Source organism: Narcine bancroftii, chromosome 12 (assembly GCF_036971445.1).
Source record: "Narcine bancroftii isolate sNarBan1 chromosome 12, sNarBan1.hap1, whole genome shotgun sequence".
In the NCBI taxonomy this organism is placed as follows: domain Eukaryota; kingdom Metazoa; phylum Chordata; class Chondrichthyes; order Torpediniformes; family Narcinidae; genus Narcine; species Narcine bancroftii.
The window spans coordinates 79,091,029-79,112,433 of NC_091480.1; the positions used below are offsets into that span (position 1 = coordinate 79,091,029).

The 21,405-nt window shown below is 42.9% G+C and overlaps 1 protein-coding gene across 1 annotated transcript in view; it reads left to right on the forward strand.

The window, feature by feature from the left end:
• Nucleotides 1–20,642, forward strand: part of LOC138747134 (calcium-binding and coiled-coil domain-containing protein 1) — a 31,650-nt gene extending 11,008 nt beyond the window's left edge. The window contains exons 6-10 of the mRNA XM_069906089.1: nucleotides 531–670; nucleotides 7,083–7,278; nucleotides 11,297–11,424; nucleotides 16,665–16,839; nucleotides 20,475–20,642. Coding sequence (XP_069762190.1) covers nucleotides 531–670; nucleotides 7,083–7,278; nucleotides 11,297–11,424; nucleotides 16,665–16,839; nucleotides 20,475–20,537 — 702 coding nt within the window. The 3' untranslated portion in view covers nucleotides 20,538–20,642. The remainder of the gene's footprint in view (nucleotides 1–530; nucleotides 671–7,082; nucleotides 7,279–11,296; nucleotides 11,425–16,664; nucleotides 16,840–20,474) is intronic.
• The last annotated feature ends 763 nt before the right edge of the window (nucleotides 20,643–21,405 follow it).

The window sequence follows — 21,405 nt, forward strand, 5'->3', positions numbered from 1 at the left end:
TATCATTTGCTACTTCTCTGCCCATTCTCCTGGTCTTTCTGCAGCTTCCCCGTTTCCTCAACACTAACTGCTCCTCTACCTACCTTCGTATCATCTGCAAACTTGGCCACAAAACCATTCATTCTATCATCTAAATCAGTGATAAACAGCATAAAAAGAAGCGGACCTGTGGAACACCACTAGCAACTGACAGCCAATCAGAATATGATCCCTGTATTCCAATTCTGTCCCCTGCCAATCAGCCAATGCTTCCTGTTAACCATCAACCACCTATTTACATTAATCGCATTCCCATTATCACCAACCAGATTCTACCTCACAGCTAAACACAAGACAGTTTGCCATTATCTGACTAATGTGGGAGTTAACTGGAGCACCCAGAAGTGACAGAGAGAGGGTCCGCAGTCAGAACCTGGGAGGTACTAGATTATTACTAGCTGCACCTCTGAGCTGTGTAAGATTGGGGATAAAGTACCTTTGAATATGTTCTCAACTGTATTTTTGAATCTGCTTGTTAACTTGTTATCTAGGAGCAGAAACTTGGATTATCCAAGGAGATTGAGCGAAGCATTCTGGAATGCTCCCAGTCTCTAAAGAAGTGTCAAGCTTTGATGCAACAGGCACAGCAAGAAGTCCAGCTGTTGGCTCAGGGAGTTGTCTTCAACTACAGGTGAGATGCCCTATATAAGATGATAAATTATTATAGGCTTAACTGTGTACTGTGCACAAAGTACTGATGGGCTTTGGGCAATGGCATTGTTCCCCAAGAATAGCCAATCACACCATGAAGCACTTCCTGTAGTCACGGTGACCAGTAATTCAAGATAATTCTAATAGTGGTTAACATTGCCAACCACCGAGGCTTTTGAGAAAACTGTTTTGCAGCTGATAAAGAAAGGTACAGTGCCCTCCATTATGTTTGGGACAAAGACATTTATTTCCTTTATTTGCCCCTGTGCTCCACAGTTTCAAATTTGTAATCAAACAATTCACATATAATTAAAGTGCACATTCCAGATTTTATCAATGTTATTTGTGCACATTTTGGTTTGACCATGTAGAAATTACAGCACTTTATATACATCGTCCCTTCATTTCAGGGCACCATAATGTTTGGGATATTTGGCTTCATGGGTGTTTGAGTACTCAGGTACGTTTAATTGCTTCATTGGTGCAGGTATATAATCATATAACAGTTTATGGCATGGAAACAGGCCATCTCAGCCCTACAAGTCCACGCCAGTTTACTCAAACAACTCCGCCAGCTCCCCCCACCTATTCTCCACCCATAACCCTCTCACCCCCTCTTATCGATGTATATATCCAGCCTCCTCTTAAATAAAAGAATTGACTCTGCCTCAACTATTTCCTCTGGAAGATTATTCCATTCAGCCACCACTCTCTGAGTGAAGAAGCAACCTCTAATGTTTCTCCTAAAATTTTGCCCCCTTACCCTCAACTTGTGTCCTCTTGTTTCAATCTCCCCTGCTCTTAGGGGGAAGAGTCAACTTGCATCTAGTCTATCTATTCCCTTCATAATTTTAAACACCTCTATCAAATCCCCTCTCAACCGTCTATGTTCCAAGGAATAAAGTCCTAACCTCTTCAATCTTTCTCTGTACTCTAGGTATTTTAAGCCAGGCAACATCCTTGTAAATCTTCTCTGCACCCTTTCCAACTTATCTATATCCTTCCTATAATTTGGAGGCCAGAACTGAACACAATACTCCAAACTTGGCCTCACCAACGCTTCTCTGCTATGATTTATGAAGGCCAACATACCAAATGCCTTCTTAACCACTCTGTCAACATGAGAATCCACCTTCAAGGAACCTTGCACCATAACTCCAAGATCTCTTTGTACTTGTGCATTCCCCAATATCCTCCCTTTTACTACATATGTTCTATTTCGATTATTTTTACCGAAATGAATCACCTCACACTTCTCTATATTAAATTCCATCTGCCATCTTTCAGCCCAGCTCTCCAGACAAACCAAATCCCTCTGTAATCCCTGAAAACCTTCCTCGCTATCCACCTCTCCCCCTATTTTCATATCATCTGCGTATTTACTTACCCAGTTAACCACCCCATCATCCAAATCATTAATATAAATTATGAACAACAGGGGACCTAGCACCGATCCTTGAGGTACTCTGCTTGTCACAGGCTTCCATCCCGACAGACAGTTGTCCACCATGACCCTCTGCTGTCTCTCCTCCAGCCACCTTTGGACCCATCTTACTATTTCTCTATTAATCCCTAGTGACTGAACCTTCCTTACTAACCTTTCATGTGGAACATTATCAAAAGCTTTGCTAAAATCCAGATAGACTACATCAACTGCCCTACCTTCATTCACCTTGTCACTTCTTCGAAAAACTCAGCCAGGTTGGTCAAACATGACTTCCCCTTCACAAACCCATGCTGGGTGTTCCTGATCAATCCCTGCTTATCTAGATATTCATACACACCATCTCTAAGAATACCCTCCATAACTTTCCCTACCACTGAAGTCAAGCTTTCAGGCCTATAATTACTTGGCTGACATCTTGTGCCTTTTTTAAACAACAGAACTACATTAGCGACAGTGCCTCTTCTATTTGCTCCCTGACCTCCCTTAACGTTCTGGGGAAAATCCCATCAGGACCAGGAGACATCCACTTTTACTGATCCTAGAAGCTCCAAAACCCTCTCTTTACTAATCCCTATCTTTTCCATAACTAAGCCATTTGCCTCTCTTATCTCACATAGTCCAATTACCTTTTCCTTCATGAACACAGATGAGAAAAAATCGTTTAATATCTCTCCTATCTGATACGGTTCCTCGCACAGTTCACCGCTCCCATTTTCCAGTGGTCCTATTCTATCCTTAACCCTCCTTTTACTATTCACATATCTGTAAAAACCCTTTGGATTCACTTTTACCTTTTCAGCTATTGACACCTCATACCTTCTTTTTGCCTTTCTAATTTTCTTCTTCAGGTTTTTTTCTGCAATCTGTGCAATAATCATACATCTTATTATTTTTTGCTTCTTAAATTTAGTTAATTTCTCCACCCCCCCCCCCCCCCCCCTTTATCCCGAACCGACTTCCTAATTTTTCCAGAAAACCACGGTTCCCTTGAACTTTTGGCCTTTCGATCTGACTGGCACGTAAAGATCCTGTACTCTCAATATCTCTCCTTTAAATACCCTCCAAATTTCCTCTACATCCTTTCCAGAAAAAAGATCAGCCCATATAATTTTCTGCAAATCCCTTTTCATTTCTTAAAATCTAGCCTTCCCCCATTCGAAGACCTTCAACCTCGGACCTGACTTATCTCTTTCCGTAAATTTCCGTATTTAAGTTGAAGCTAATGGACCCATGATCGCTGGATCCAAAGTTCTCACCAACGCACACTTCCATCACCTGCCCTATTCCGTTCCCTAACAATAGATCTAGCACTGCCTCCCTTCTGGTAGGCACTTCAACATACTGCTGTAAAAAGCAATCCTGCACACATTGTACAAGGACTAAGCCATCCTGCCGCTCACTGATTGTGTTTCCCAATCAATGTTAGGAAAATTGAAATCCCCAACTATCACAACCCTGTTTCTACTACACATCTCAGTTATTTCCCTGCACATTCGCTCTTCCAGTTCCCTATCCTCTTTTGGTGGCCTATAATATACCCCTATATTTGTAGCTTCACCTTTCTTATTTTTTAGTTCAACCCACAGAGCCTCGCGCGACAAGTCCTCCAGTCTATCTTGCCTCAGCACCGCTTTAATATCTTCCCCGACGAGCAACGCCACACCTCCCTCTCGTACTCCACCAATTCTGTCACGTCTAAAGCAGCAAAATCCTGGAATATTTAACTGCCAGTCATAACCTTCCTTCAACCATTCCTATCACATCATAACGCCACGTGTCAATCCACACCATTAGTTCATCCACCTTGTTTACCACACTCCTTGCATTGAAATAAATGCATCTCAGAGATCTTCCACCTTTAACTTTCTGCCTCTCACCCTCTCTACAATTGTTACTATGGCCACTATTTATTACCTGCCGCTGTTCCACCTCCAGATTGTGTGAAACAGCCTTTTTTCTTTGCCTGATGACTCTGTTCTTGTTATCCTCCCTGACATGAACCCTTGTCCCCCACCTTACTAGTTTAAAGCCCTAGCAAATGCACCTGCCAGGATACTGGTACCTCTGGGATTTAGATGTAACCCATCCTTGCAGTATAGATCCCATATAAGAGAGCTAGGTTTGATTCTAAGCTTTTGATCACCTTTGGAGTCAGTAGTTGCCATTTTTCAACATGAGGACCAGAGTTGTGCCAATGAAAGTCAAGGAAGCCATTATGAGGCCGAAAAACAAGAATAAAACAGTAAGAGGCATTGCCCAAATCTTAGGGTTACCAAAATCAACTGTTTGGGTACATTAAGGAAAAAAAAATACTTGTGAGCTCAGTAATCACAAAGGGGCTGGTATTGCAAGGAAGACCTCCACTACTGCTGACAGAAGAATTCTCATCATAATGAAGGAAAATCCCCAAATGTGTGTACAACAGATCAGAAACACTTTTTTTTTTTGATTAATAACATTGTCTTTATTATAGTCTCCTTAATAGGTTAAAAAAAAAAGTAGATTTAATCAAATATGTTGAGGTTAATATTTTAAGAATTGAAATCTGAAGCCAAGACCAGGCCCAATTCCGCGTGGGGCCTGGTTCCCTCGGAACGACTGGGCCCAGACAACACCGCCCCACTCGTCTGACCTTTTCGTCGCCATCGTACAGTCGGATTCCGCGCTGCTGGATCACCAGGGTCTCGTTCATCTCCAGCAGGCCATTTGCCCACACGAATCGGTCCATCACTGAAAGGCACCCGGCCGGAACCGTCCAGAGATCAGAAACACTCTTCAGGAGGCAGGTGTGGATGGCTCAATGACCTCTGTCTGCAGAAGACTTAATGAACAGAAATACAGAGGCTACACTGCAAGATGCAAAACACTAGTAAGCCACTGAAAGGATGGCCATATTACTGATTACCAAGAGTATTTAAAAGAGCCTGCAAAATTTTGGAAAAAGGTCTTGTGGACAGATGAAACCAAGATTAACTCGTATCGGAGTGATGACAAGAGCAAATTGTGGTGGTGTAAAGGAACTGGCCAAGATCCAAAGCATACCACCTTTGCCATAGTTTGCATCTTAAAATCCAGTAAATATTCAGCAGGTTTGACTGCATTATGTCTGTCACTCTTCCCACATGTGGGACCTGTCCCCAGTATTTCTAGCATTTTCTGTATTTGACATCTATTAGACAATTTAATGCAGACAAGTGTGAGGTGTTGCATTTCTAGGACAAACCTAGAAAGGACATGGTAAATGGTAGGGCGCTGAGGAGTGTGGTAGAACAGAGAGATCTGGGAATATAGATGTGTAGTTCCTTCAAAGTGATGTTGCAGGTAGATAGGGTTTTAAATAAAGATTTTGGCATAATCAAAGTATTGAGTATAGGAATTGGCATGTTATGGTAAAGTTGTATAAGACGTTGGTGAGGCCAAATTTGGAGTATTGTGTGCAGTTTTGGTCACCTCACTACAAGAAATAAATCAATAAGATTGAAAGAGTGCAGAGAAGATTTACTGGGATGTTTCCCCGGACTTCAGGAACTGAGTTACAGGGTTAAATAGGTTAGGACTTTTCCTGGAACATAGAAGAATGATAGGAGATTTGATAGAGGTATTTAAAATTATGAGTGGTGTAGACAGAGTCAATGTAGGTAAGCTTTTTCCACTGAGGGTAGGTGAGATACAAACTAAATGACATGGGTTATGGGTGAAAGGGGAAAAGTTTAAGGAGAATATTAGGGCGAACTTCTTCACAAAGAGTGGTGAAAGTGTGGAACGAGCTTCCAGCTGAAGTAGTGAATGCAGGCTCAGTTTTAACATTTAAGAAGAATGTGGACCGATACATGGATGGGAGAGGTATGGAGGGCTAAGGATTGGGTATGGAGGGCTAAGGACTGGGTGCAGGTTAGTGGAACTAGAAAGAAAAAAAGTTTTACACAGATAGAGGGGCAAAGGGCCTGTTTCTGTGCTATAATGTTCTATGGTTCCAATTTGGGTCCAGTTTTCCAATTTGCTCAATACATATAATATCAATCCCAGTTTTAAAAACTCAAGAAATTAGGAGCCAAAGTCAGCCACTTCACCCCTCGAGCCTCGCCTGCCAACCAATATGATCAAGAATGCTCTGTCTCTGGCCTCAACTCCTCCTGTGCCAATTCCCTATCTACATCTAGGAGAGCTGCTAGGATCTCCCAGTAGTCTGCAACTTCATTTCCATATCCCATTCTCACACTGACATGCCTTTCCATGGTCTCGTACTGGCACATGTAAATTGGAGGAACAACACCTTATATTATGTCTGGGCAGTCTCCAACCAGATGGCATCAACGTCCACTGCTCCAATTTCTCTTTAGTTCTCTTCCCCTTTCTCTTTAGTTCTCTTCCCCACCCCCTGCTTTCCATCATTCTTGTGACTTCATTCTTCCTCTTTCCCCTCCTGTGCACCACCTATCAGAACATCTTTCTCAAGCCTCTGCTCCCCTTGCCGTCATCTCTGCTCCTTTCCTTTCTCCCTCCCACCTGTCTCCACCTATCACCTACAATATTACTGCTCACCACCACCACCTTCTTCAGTCATCTGCCCAATTGACGGGCCCCAGGCCCGAAACGTCAACTGCCTATTTGCTTTCCATGGATACTGCGTGACCTGCTGAGTTTCTCCAGCACTTTTGTTCATTCTCTATCTCATGAGTTCTTTAAAATACTACCAAAATCCCAGCCCCACCTCCAAGGGTATTTAGCATATCCTCACCATTCTGACTGGGATTGGTGCTATGGGAGATATATTTCTTAAGGTTAGTGTAAATGAGGAAAATTACTGACATGGGAATGCAGGGGTGGTCACTCTTCAACTAATTTGCAGCATACCAGCCTAAGTCTTGACTTGTCTAGTCACCATTTGGCCTCACAATAACTATTCTCTCATGACTAATTCTGTTGTTTTTCCTTTATACTTAAGCGTACGCCCTTGTGATTTCCACACATACTCACAGCTCCACGAAATTCTGGAGATGCAGTCAGGTCTGAAAGTCCTGGAAGTGTGTGAAGATCAAGTGACTCTTCAGCTTAATCCCCAGAGGTTGATCCCACTGACCAAGCTCGCTCCACTTGTGCTCACAGTAAACTGGACTGACAGTGGAACTGCACATCTGAAGGTGCCCAGATTACTTTTCTTTCTGCATATTTGTTGCTGTTTGAACTAACTTTCTGCAGGCCATCTGCTTCTAAGTATAAATTGGACCCTGTACCATCTGGAGTTTGCATCTCTGTGCCAGAGTTTCCAATGCAGTAACCAACTACGATAAGTGAGAGGTTTTATTTTTATTGCTTACTGATGGGATGTAGGCTGTTTATTGCCCACAGGAGTCCAAGGGTGAGCAACAATTTGAACAACTGGTGAACTGAAGGTACATCCAAAGTGCTGTTGGCCAGGCAGTTCCAGGATGTAGACCCAGTGCCACTGAATTACCAGGAATTATATTTATATGTGTGAGTCCTGGAGAGAAGGTGCAAATTGTGCTTCTGATCTTGACGTTCAAGATGCAGGTTTGAGTAACTAAAGACCACAATGTAGCCACAGCAATTGATTGGAGAGGATCTAAACTTTAGGGCAGAGGACTGATATTTCTTCCAGCCCCTTTCTCAACTTGTGTTGGAGTTTGATTTTGTGTGTGCACTTTTCCTGTGAGCCCTGCACCCGATAAGTGTGCAAAGGAACAGTGGATGAAATGAAACTTGAACAAGTGCAAAGTTATGCATTTTGGGAAGTTCAGTTAGGGCAGGATGTACACCATGAATGACAAGGCCCTGAACAGAAAGACCTTGGGTACAAGTACATAGTTCCTTGAAAGTGGTGACATTGATGAAAAAGGCCTATGGTGTGCTGAGGAATTGGGTAGAGGAATTTGTTATGCGACATGTTGTACAAGTTGTTGGTTCAGCCGCACTTGAAATATTGCATGCAGTTCTAGTTGTCTTACTATAGGAAGGATATGAAGAACATAAGATATAGGAGTAGGAGTTGGCCATCTGGCCCATCGAGCCTGCTCCACCATTCAATTAAGATTATGGCTGATCTGATGATAGGCTTGTCTCACGCCTTTACCCATATCTATTAATTCCCCAACTATGTAAAAATCTATCCAACCTTGTCTTAAATCTATTTATTGAGGTAGTCTTCACTGCTTCAATGGGCAGAGAATTCCATGGATTCAGCACCCTCTGAGATAAGCAGTTCCTCCTCATCTCTGTCCTAAATCTACTACCCTGACTCTTGAGGCGATGTCCCCTCGTTCTAGTCTCACCTACATGGAAACAACTTGCCTCTATCTTATCCATGCCTTTCATAATTTTATATGTTTCTAGAAAATCCTCTCTCATTTTTCTGAATTCTAGCGATAACGGTCGCTCCTTAAAGGCTAACTTCTTTGCACTGCCTCAAAAACCAGTACATCCTTCCTCAATTAAGGACTAGAGAGCATTCCAGAATGATTCCTAAGAATGCGACTAAATTTGAGGGACTACATTAGAAGGGTTTGGATAGACTGGGGCTGTCTTCTCCAAAGCATAGCATAGGAGGCTAAGGGGTGAATTTATAGACGTTTATAAAATAGATAGTATAAATAGAAGTAGATATTCTGTCTTTTTCCCAGGTAAGCAGACTAGATTCTGAGAGGCATATGATGAGAGGGAACAGATTTAAAGGAGATCTGAGGGGCAGTTTTTCCCCCACAGAAGGTGGAGAAATGGATATAAAAAACAAGGTGATAGGGGCAGGTAATTTTTAAATTTAGACATAGAGCACGGTAACAGGCCATTTTGCCCCATGAGATCTTGCCACCCAATTTATACCCCATTAACCTACAACCCGGTACGCTTTGAATGGTGGGAGGAAACCGGAGCCCCTGGAGAAAACCTACACAGACACGAAGAGAACATACAAACTCTTTACAGACAATGTGGGACTCAAACCCAGGTCCGGATCCAATCTCTGGTACCAACCATACCGCTCTTAAAAGATCTTTAGGTAAAAGAATAGCTTGAGGGGATATGAACTAAATGCAGGTAAATGGGATAAGCTTGGGTAAGCATCCTTGTCGGCATGGAGAAGTTGGGCTCAGGGCCTGTTTCCATGCTGTGTAACTCTTGAGCCTGTACAAAAGTAGCAGCATAATGTCAGGCCCAGCATTGACATGATCATGGCTGAACTATGCTGACCTCGTCTTTGCCATGAATGTTGCCCAGGCCAAATGGCCTACTTCTGCTCCTATATCTTATGGCCTTTCCTCTCCTGTGTCCCATCCATATCCAATCAACACCCATTGTCTTTTGATCTGCACTCGTCACCCTGCTCATTCTTCCCTTCGCAGCCTTTTAATTCATGTCCCTTCCTGCTTCTTACTCATGCCTTGAAGAAGGGCTAAGGCCTAAAACGTCAGTAATACAGGTATACCCCATTTACGAATACTCTCTTTACGAAAATTCGCTTTTACGAAGAAATCTGTGTTTGCTTTTACAAAAAGTTTTGAATGGGTTCCAAGATTCAAGATTCATTTTATTGTCATGTCTTTGCTTTATGCCATTTTGGCTTACGAAAGGTTTCATAGGAATGCTCTAGTTTCGTAAAGCGGTGTATACCTGTATATCTTTACCTCCCATGGACGCTGCGAGACCTGCTGAGTTCCTCTAGGATTTCTGGGTTTTTGCCATTTCTTTGGACCCTCTGTTCCTAGATTTATCCTCTTCTACTTCTAACGATGTAGCTTTCACCAGCCACTGTGAGAGAGAATTCCAGAGATTCACCATCATCTGCAAGAAATGTCTACGTTCCTTCAAGATTCAATTGTCATGTAATAAAAGTGTCCTATTATGCGAAATTGCTTTTGTCTGCTGGAAGGCAAACTGATTTGCCATTGGCAGAAAATGCCTAAAGCACCTCTTACAGTCAGAGAAAGAGAAGCAAAAGAGAGTCCCTTCAGAGTCACTGAGTGTCTGTAGATTTGCTTCCTGCAGCCACCACAGCCACACAGAGTCTGATCCAAGCCTCCGACATGATCAGGAATCCTTTAGCGCTCTTGGCACCCTCTCGCATCCTGGTACCGCTTCAGCCAGTTTCTACCCAGTCTCCAGCAGTTCGCAGCCTAACGCAAGTCCCTTAACCACAGTTTAAAGCAGCCCACAGCCTCCATGGGTTCCTTGCCTTGAGTCACTTAGCAGCCTGCCATATACGTCGGTCTTTCAGCCACAGAGCCCTTCACTGGTCCACCACCATGGTCACCGTCCCGTGGGTCATCTCCTCTGCTTCTCCTTCTCAAACAGGGGTCAGCGTCAGTCCTCTGCTTCCCTGGAGTCTGCAACCCTCTTGGCCACTTCCAATCATTGGCACTGCCATCTTGGGTGTAGACCCCTTGGTCATGGGATTTTAAATAAAACCACCGACGGCTCCTTTAAAAGGCCATTCAAAGCCTGTATGGATCTGACAGCAGTCGCACTGGGTGGTTGGACCCTGTGGGAGGACTGTGTCTCCGCTCTCTGCGGTTCTGTACCAGCGGCAGCGCAGCCATTTCAGCACTGCCGTTTTTCCTACATTTTAAGTCACCAGCCCCTTCTTGTGACATCGTAAAACCACAGTAAATGCTGGAGGATCTCAGCCGGTCTCATATTTATTAATTGATTGAAGGAAGTAATAAAGTGAATAACTCCTTCCCCTCTTTGGAGGTGTCATCTGGCTTCAGCCAGACAGAGGTCAGTGCGGCAAATCACAGGAGCCCCACCTTTGCCTGTGGGTATGATGGTGAGGATGGGATTGGTGCAGAGAGAGTCGACAGAGAGACGATGTTTCTTATGGTGGGGGAGTCTGGGAACAGAGGACACAACCTCAGAATACAAAAACATCCTTTTAAAACAGATGAGAAATTTCTTCACCCATAGGTTGCAGTGGAGACCAAGTCAGATATACCAGTATTTAAGACTAAGGTGGTAAATTCTTGCTTAGGATTTATTAATGGTTCTGGGGAGAAGGGAAGAGAATAGGGTTGAAGAGGCTAACAAATTAGGTATGATGAAATAGCAGGGCAATCTTGGACCGAATGGCCTAATTCTGTTCCTGCATCTCATTGACTGCTTTTCAACATAAAGTTTTCATCAACATCTCTTTTCAATCCTCCTCCCTAGACCAATTGTGCCTTTCTTGACCTGTCTAAGATGGAGTCTGTTGATCTGCCGAACATTACAGCTGAAACCTGCAAGCTTTACATAAGTCAGGCGGAACTCTGGGCAGAAATTCAGTCATTGCAGTACAGGTGAGTTTGCATTCTTTATCACAAAATATAAATATGTTGATGCCCCAATGGAAGTTTCGTAGATCAACTTCTCCAGTTATTTCTCCCAACACCAGATCCTTTCTCCATAGGACCAAGTTGAGCATCTGATCTGATCCCATTTGCAGTGTCCCTCTAACTCTTTCATAAGGGTGGCACAGTTAGCGTAGCAGTTAGTGCAACGCTGTTACAGAGCCGGGGTTCGAATCCTGCACTCTCTGTAATGAGTTTGTACATTCTCCCCATGTCTATGTGGGTTTTCCCCGGGGTTTCCAGTTTCCTCTCACCATTCAAAATGTACTGGGCATGTAGGTTAATTGGGCAGCATTGGCTTGTGGGTCAAAATGGCCTTTTGAAATTTAAAAAAAATATATAATTTAAATTTAAAATTTTTAAAAAGATCATTTAAATTTTTAAATTTTAAATGTTAAAAAAATTATATTTAACCAAGGGCCTATTTGTGTACCATTTAAATGCCACGATTTTACCTGCCTCTTCCTCTGACAATTAGCTTCATATGCGCAACAGCATAGAGAAAAAAATTGTGTTCAGGTCCCCTTTAAATATTTCACCCCTCACTTTAAATTTATACCATCTAATTTTTGACTCCTTTACCCAGTGAAAATATTGTGACTATTCACATTTGTCCCCCTCAAAATTTTATACTCCTCTGTAAGGTCACTCCTCAGCTTCCTACACTCCAGCAGGGAAACATCCTAGCCTATCCAGCCTCTCTAACTCAAATCCTCCAGTCTAAGTAACATCCTCATGAATCTTCATTGAACCCTTGCTAATTAAATGATATCCTTTCTATAGCTGGCCACCAGCTATAGTTTAAAAGTGTGCTGACCTGCTGCATCGTGGCCTGGTATGGGGGCACCAATACACCTGAACGGAATGCCCTGCACAAGGTGGTGGACACAGCCCAGTAGAAACTCTCCCCACCATCGAGAAAATATACAGGGAATGCTGCCGTCGGAGAGCAGCAGCAATCATCAAGGATCCACACCACCCAGCACATGCTCTGTTCTCATTAATGCCATCAGGAAACAGGTAGAGGTGCCACAAGACTCTCACCACTATGTTCAGGAACAGTTACTACCCTCCACCATCACACTCCTCAATGAGAAACTCAATCAGACACTCATTTCAGGACTCTTTGCACATTATTTGTTACTGAATATTTATTTATTTTTTGTATGGCACAGTCGATCTGTTTACATTTCTCCCTTGTTTCTATTTCTCTCCTTTGTACACGTATCTTTTCTTGAATACAGTTTTTTTGCACTACTGATAAATAAAAATTCTGCAAGGCCTGCAAGAAAAATAATCTCAGGGTTGTATGTGATGTCACGTGTGTGCTCTTGACAATAATAAAAAAAGAACTTTGAACGACCTACAAATGTGGCCTTACTGACATCTTGTGCAGTTGTAACATGACACCCCCCAACTCCTGAACTCAACACCCTGACCGATAAAGGCAAGTGTACCACCTTCTCCATCATGTCTACAGACGATGTTCACCTTGCATCTGCTAACATAGCAGTGCCTTATAACTAATAACCACTGTTTTCTGACCCCCTCCTTTACAGCCTTTTTTATTTTTGGGTTTTTAGCAGCCTTTTGTGTTGAAATTTGTTGGAGTTGCTCAGGCCTTCTGCAGTCCAGTTAGAAATACTTCCCTCATTCAGAGGTATCATTAAATAAGACAAAATTTACTCTTTGTTCAGATAAGGGGTTGTTTATTTATTCTCTATTGTGACGGAGTATATAGATATGTTTTTGGGAGATAAATTGTGGCAGGTTTTAGTGTAGGTCACATACAAACACTTGAAAACAGATCTTATTTAAAATACTGGAGCTCTGCCCCATGCTACACATGTCGGGGCCAACAGTCTTTGCAGAAGCTTTGGAGAGAGCCCGAGTGACTTCACTAATGGATTGTTGTTTACAAAAAGGCAGCAGATGAAAGAGCTTGTCGGAGCCGCATATTGTCTGGAAGGGAACTTGCTGTTCTAAGAGGGTCATGTGGTTTTGCAAGCAGAGAGAGTCAAACAGGCTTTCTCTCAGAGAGAGAGAAAGAGAGAGAGAGAGACACACACACATACAGTTACAATCAGCAACCGCAGCTGGGACTGGAACAGGACAAGCTGGCAAGCTTGTGGAAAGCCCCAATTGGAAGATGGCTTGTGAGTTCTTAGTTCAGCCTGGTCAAAGCCCTTGTGGTTCATGCAAGAGGAGAGGGGCTGGCTATCTAATGTTTCACTTGAAATAGGAGAAACAACAAGGCAGTCTGTGATGACCTGAAAGAAAGGTTATCATCTGGAGAACCCTGAGGGGGCAAGTTTCTTCAGCAAGCCATTGAAGTGGCTGGGTGTCCTTCGTACAACAAATCTCTCTGAAAATCGACAAGAACCTTCCTGAGCAGTAACCATTTACCTTTCAAGCACCAAAGCCTGGTGAACTTTATAAATGTTAAATTCTATGGACAGTATAAGAATTGCCTGCAACCAGTGAACTTGGAGGAATGAGAAGTGAGATTGGACTGTAAATCAAAGAACTTTTCTGAACTTGCATTACATACACGTGCGCTTAGAATTAGAAGAGGGTTGTTAGGTTAGTTAAGTCAATAGTGATAAATTAAAGTGTGATTCTGTTTTCATGTTTAAAGATAATTAAAAGCAACTTTTGTTTAAGTAACCATTTGTCTTGGTGAATATCTATTGCTGCTGGGTTTTGGGGTCTTCTGGGCTCGTAACACTATACAGAACTATTTTTGAATATCTTATGAGAAAGAGATAGATGGTTACAGACAGTGCCGGATTCGAACCCAGGTCACTGGCGCTGTAACAGCATTGGACTAACCACGATGTTAACCGTGCCACCCCGACACTAACTGTACTGCCGATATGTTAAATAAATTTTAACATAAAAGTTAATATTTTAAATAAATATTGTTAAATAAATATGAATAGGTTTTCAATTTACATTTATATTTAATTGGTGACATGTATATGGTATGACTTGTTGGTTATATTAGATGACTTTGCATGTAGGATTTAAACTCAATAAAAGTATTTTAAAAATAAATACTTCCCTAACAAACAAGGAATTTGACCAGGCAAAATGTGGCCAGATTGTGCTGCCTGGTCCTTCCCAACCAACATTAGACATTAATCTATTTTGTATTTATTATGAGCCCAGAGGACCCCAAAACCCAAGAGCAATAGAAATTCACCAAAACAAATGGTCACTTAAACAAAAGTTGCTTTTAATTATCTTTAAACATGAAAACAGGATCAAACTTTTAACTTATTAGTATTAACTTAACCCCCTTCTAATTCTAAGCACACATATGCAAGTTCAAAAATAGTTCTTCAATTCACAGTCCAATCTTACTTCTCACTCCTCCAAGTTCACTGCTTGCAGGCAATTCTTATACTGTGCACAGAATTTAACATTTATGAATTTCACCAGGCTTTGATGCTTTAAAGGTAAATGGTTACCGCTCAGGAAGGTTCTTTTTGGTTTTCAGAGGGAGAATTGTTGCTCGTTGGGCACCCACAACTGATTTGTTCAGATCAGCCACTTCAATGTCTTGCTGAAGAAACTTGCCCCATCAGGGCTTTCCAGATGATAACCTCTTTCTTTCAGGTCACCACAGAGTTCCTTTTTGTTTCCCTTATTTCAAGGGTAACATTATGCAGCCAGCCATCTTCTCTTGTATGGACCACAAGGCTTTGACCAGGGTGAACTAAGAACTCACAACCCGTCTTCAAAATGGGGTTTTTCCACAAGCTTGCCAACTTGCAATGTTCCAGTCCCAGCCACTGATGCTGAACTGTAAAACTGAATTCTCTCTCCCTCTCACTCAGCGAAAACCACATGACCCTCTTAGAACAGCTAACTGCACTCAAGACAGACTGTGGCCCCAGACCTAACTGTCCAAATTTGTTCATCTGTTGTTTTCCAAAACAATAATCCATTACTCCACAGCATGTCCAATTAATACCTACTTGTGAAGTCCTTATAGGCATCCTTCAATAGTTCTTGCAAAGGCACCTGGAGCCTGGACTCTCTCTGACTTGAGCAGAACTCTGGTATTTTAAATAAGGTCTGTTTTGAACTGTTTGTATGTGACTTACACTAAAAAACCTGGCACAATTTATCTCCTTTAAAACATATCTATATACAATATAACATAATCTGTCACATATTTCCATCCAAGGTCAATAGATAATTTGCTAAATAGGATTAAAAAGGGATATGGAGCCAAGACTGATGAATTTAACATATGGGCAGTACAGTTAGTATAGGAATGGCACGGTTAGCATCGCGGTTAGTCCTCTGTTGTTACAGCACCAGCGACCTGGGTTCGAATCCAGCACTGTAAGGACTTTATACGTTCTCCCAGTCTCTGTGTGGGTTTCCTCTATGTGCTCTGAATTCCTAACATCCTTCAAATCATAGGGGGATGTTGTAGATTAATTGGGTGTATTTGGGTGGCATGGGCCCATGGGATGAAAGGGCCTGTTATGATGCTGTATGTCCAAATGTATATAAATCACCTGTGGGTTCCTGACACAAAATTTTAACTGCTTTCTCTTTTCACAGGTGCTGGTTGACTGGCTGAGTTCTTCCAGCACTTTCTGTTGTTGTGGTCCATTGAATGTTAGAACAGGCTTAAGGGATTACTTTCTTCATCTAGAGAGAGGTGAATCTGTGGAATTTGTTGCCACAGATGGAGGCCAAGTTATTAAGTAGATTTTAAGCAGAGGTTGATAACTTCTTGATTCAGTCTAGTCCAATCTTCACTCCTCTGACTTCTCTGCAACTTAAAGTAAGTCTGTTTTATAAAATTCTTTCACCTAAAACATTAACTGTTTCTTCACAGATGCTGCCTGACCTGCTGATTAAATCCAGGACTTCCAATTTTTACATCAGGAGTAGAAACTAGTGTGAGATTTTCTTTTGTTCTCTCTCTTCCCAGGTTGGAGGAAAGTTGTGGCAATCTTAGACATCTGTGGAAAAGGATGATGTGTTATTCTACAGCGCTTGGGGCCAAACTCGAAACGAGGGGATGAATGGCATCCTGTTCTGGGACATACTGAACTAGAGTGGTCTATCTAGCCTGGACCAGATTTCTAATTCAGCATTTTATTTAATGTAGGACCATGGAACAATTTTAACCTCCTGACAATATCTAACTGTCTTGCTTAAAGGTATGCCATTGATTGGCTGGAAAAAGAACGAAAACTGAAGTTTCTGCATTCAGTTGCTGGCAGCTCCTCGAATATTGTTTACACCTTGTATGTGGAGCCTGGTTATCCGCACAATGGTGAGATCAAGCTCAGCTCCGTCCGACAGAACAAAAAGCTCATTGATATGGTCGCTAAGGTGAGGATGAAATTCAGCACGTTTACCTTCTGTCCAAGAAACAAACTGCTGGAAGAACTCAGCGGGTCCGTGTTTCTATGGAGGCGGAAGGACGATGAATGTTTCTGTCAGACCCCTGCACCAATTCTTATGCCGGATCCCTGTCTGAACAATCAACCCTCCCTCTGCTTCCACAGATGCCGTCTGACCTGCTGAGTTCCGCCAGCAGGTGTATTTTACCTCCGGATTCCAGCATCTGTGGTCTGTTGTGTCTCCCAACTTCTGTTCAAAGCTTTCTTGAAAGATGGTCCTTGCACTAATATCCACTCTGATAGAACCTCAAGTTCTCCCCAACTCTCTCCACTTTACAGCAATGAAGTCTTAGCTTCCCCTCCTTAAGCTGTAGCCTGGACTTTTCTTTCCTGGGAATTATTGTGGCTGTGTTGGAAGGAGCAGGCAGTGCTGTGGCCAATAGTCTCCAGGACTGTTGACCAAATGGCCGTCTTTGTGCTGCTGTTGAGTTGTAAACTGCATCTTTTTGAAGTATTCGCTTTGTGTTTAGAAATTATCTGCTTTACATAAGCTCCTGGGGCTGGTCCATTTAACTTTCCATTCTGCCCATTGAGCCATGTCTTTGCCTGCAATGTGGGTCCCAGAGAAATAAGGGCCTATATGCCCTTGCTCTTCCTCACTTATTTGCTGAACCTGATTATCAGGTACGGTTCAGATTAACTCCATGCTCTTTGTTCACCGTCATTCCTCCCCCACATCCTCTTTCCCTCCCATTCTAGTTCTGTCTCCTCTTCCCATGCCCCCCTTCTGTACTCTTACCCCACCTCTCTACCTCCCCATAACCCTCTTCCTGGTCCTCCTTATTCCCCTGGTGAGTGAGTATTAAGGGTTCACGTGTCTGCTGCTCTGCTCTGGGACATGTTGAGGTTGGGGCAGTTCCAGTTCTGTTGGTATGCAAAGTCTAGCCCTTCTCCTGTGGTGTATTCACTGATGCAAGTCAGTGGGAAATTTCACTTAGTGGGAGAAAAATAATCCTTGCAGGAGTCTGGGTGGAATTGCGTCGACAGGAGCAGGCCCTTCCACTCAACACTTTTGAACCTAACTCCATGCCAACTTGCTTGCTTGCACATGGCCCACATTCCTTAACTTCCTGTTCATGCTTTCCAAATGCCATGTACTGTACCTGCTTCCTGGTAGCTCATTCCAGCCACCTATGTGTTTAAACAAACAAAAATTGACTCAAAAATCTCCTTTATACTTTCTCCACCTCTCACCTATGCTCTCTAGCATTTGACATTTCCATCCTGGGAGACTCTATATCCTATAACTAGGCCTCTGATAATTTAATATACTTCTATCAGGTCCCTTCTCAAACATCTTAAGTTTGTTTAATCGGTCCTTGTAGCTGAGTGTATTCACTCCCATCCGGCAACATTCTGGACCTCTTCTACAACCTCTCTAAACCTTCCACACCCTACATGTAGTGTGAAGATCACAATTCCGAATGTGACCAAACCAATTTCATACAGTTGCAGCATTACTTCCCGACTTTATACTCAATGCCCTGTCTGATGAAGACAATGATATCACTGCCTTCTTTTTAACCACGTTTCTATTTGTGTTGTCACTTTCAAGGAACTATGGGCTGGTATCTAAAGTTCTCTCTGTACATCAATCATCCCAAAGTTTCTGCCATTTACTCTTGTATTTGACCTCTCAAATGCATCACCTTACACTTGTCTAATTAAACTCCATCTGCTACTCCTCCCATATTTCCAACTGGTCAGTATCCTGCTATATTCTTTGATGACTTCCCTCGGTCTCCACAATTCCATCAATTCTTGTGTCATGGTTTAGTTTGCTTTACCATCCTACCTCACCCGTGGAGAACTGCCTCCAATATGGCACAGGTGAAGCTTTGCTCTGCCATTGGCTGGATGCATGGGAGAAAATGGTGGCATGGTTAGTGTAACAGCTCAAACGCTATTACCGCGCCAATGACCCAGGTTTGAATCTGGTGCTGCCTGGAAGGAGTTTGTATGTTCTTCCCTGTGTCCACGTGGGTTTCCTTTGGGTGCACCGGCTTCCTCCCACGTTCCAAAGACGTATGGGGTCAGAAAGTTAATGGGTGTATTTGGGTGATGCAGCGTCATAGGCTAGAAGGGTCTGTTACCATGCAGTATCTCAATAATTTTATAAAGCTCGTCTGTTGTAGGAGTGAAAGGAATATTCCAGTGGTTCTCAACCTTTTTCTTTCTACTCACATACCTCCTTTAAATATTCCCTATGGCATAGGGCCAATGCCATAGGTGTTCTGTGATTAGTAAAGGATTGCTTAAGATGGTATGTGGGCGGAAAGAAAAGGTTTGACAACCACTTTTAATCATCCCTAATTGACTCATTGTGCACGGTTTTATCTTCTTCTTCTTCTTTGGCTTGGCTTCGCGGACGAAGATTTATGGAGGGGGTAAAAAGTCCACGTCAGCTGCAGGCTCGTTTGTGGCTGACAAGTCCGATGCGGGACAGGCAGACACGATTGCAGCGGTTGCAAGGGAAAATTGGTTGGTTGGGGTTGGGTGTTGGGTTTTTCCTCCTTTGCCTTTTGTTCGTGAGGTGGGCTCTGCGGTCTTCTTCAAAGGAGGTTGCTGCCCGCCAAACTGTGAGGCGCCAAGATGCACGGTTTGAGGCGTTATCAGCCCACTGGCGGTGGTCAATGTGGCAGGCACCAAGAGATTTCTTTAGGCAGTCCTTGTACCTTTTCTTTGGTGCACCTCTGTCACGGTGGCCAGTGGAGAGCTCGCCATATAACAGGATCTTGGGAAGGCGATGGTCCTCCATTCTGGAGACGTGACCCATCCAGCGCAGCTGGATCTTCAGCAGCGTGGACTCGATGCTGTCGACCTCTGCCATCTCGAGTACTTCGACGTTAGGGGTGTAAGCGCTCCAATGGATGTTGAGGATGGAGCGGAGACAACGCTGGTGGAAGCGTTCTAGGAGCCGTAGGTGGTGCCGGTAGATGACCCATGATTCGGAGCCGAACAGGAGTGTGGGTATGACAACGGCTCTGTATACGCTTATCTTTGTGAGGTTTTTCAGTTGGTTGTTTTTCCAGACTCTTTTGTGTAGTCTTCCAAAGGCGCTATTTGCCTTGGCGAGTCTGTTGTCTATCTCATTGTCGATCCTTGCATCTGATGAAATGGTGCAGCCGAGATAGGTAAACTGGTTGACCATTTTGAGTTTTGTGTGCCCGATGGAGATGTGGGGGGGCTGGTAGTCATGGTGGGGAGCTGGCTGATGGAGGACCTCAGTTTTCTTCACGGTTTTATAACTCCAAAGGAAATGGGCCAAGGACAATTTTTCTCAAGCAAAATATTTCAGTAACAATTGGGTCTAGAGCAGTGATTCTCAACCTTCCCTTCCCACTCACACATCACCTTATGTAACCCCTTACTAATCACAGAGCACCAATGGCATAGGTAATTCATAAAGTGGTATGTGAGTGGAAAGAAAAGGGTTGAGAACCACTGGAATAGACAGATGTGAAAAGAAGCAACTATTTTGCACACACATCAAAAATACAAAAAAAATTGCTACTTTGCTTTATTTCAATTGCTGAACTTGCACATTTCTTGCTTCCTTCTCAGCCTCCACAAGACAAGCCATTGCTCTCTGACTGGCTGGAATATCTGAACGACTTGGTGTATTAGCAAGAATAGAGTTTCTTTGTGTGTGTACATGTGGATGCAGTGAGTTGTCGTAAAGAGCACTTTTTTCCTCTGCCTCACTTTTGCTCTAATAAAATTGTTATAGTCTGTGGTGATTTATTATTTTTGAGTGTAAAAATGTGTGTAATTTGGGATATTATGAGGATGTGTGAATTGAGAGCAATTTGCTCAGATATGGATGGAAGGTTCTGGTGTAGGACTGAGACAAGCAGGTGTAGGAGAGCCACAGGGTAACATAGACCACAAAATTTGGCATGACTGAGTCAGGCCATTGGACATTTTAACAAGCTGCTGGACTTTGATTTCTTGATTATATTGTCACCAAAAAGCTAAATTAAATCCAATGACCACGCTGCACAGGATGAGAAGTTTAATTGAGGCCCCTCCGCTATCCCTTATCCCTCTGTCTCCTTTCCTCCAGCTCCCCACCCTTCCAATTCCTCTGAAGGCCCCCCATGGTATTTGGAAACAATTAATGCATTAAGAATGAAATGACATTTAAACTTGGCTTAATTAAATAAACTTTCTTAACCAAGAGCACAAGTACTTAATTTATTAAAACAAAACTTTTTTTCTCCATGGTCAGAAAGTACCCATTCATTCTGAACCTGTGTCAGATCAAAACTGGAGCAGGAACTTCAGTGTACATGCCATGGAACTTCTTGATCCATCCTGAACTCCCCAAACTCCAGTGGTGAAGCATAGCTGGGAAGTTACCAATGCTCTGCCAACAAGTTCAGAACTTAACTGTCTTCACAAGCTGGAGTTGTGTTTGGGACACAAGCCAGTTAGCATTTACCAAGGTGTTTTCTGAAGTTCATGAAAGGACACACATACAATGAAAATTTCA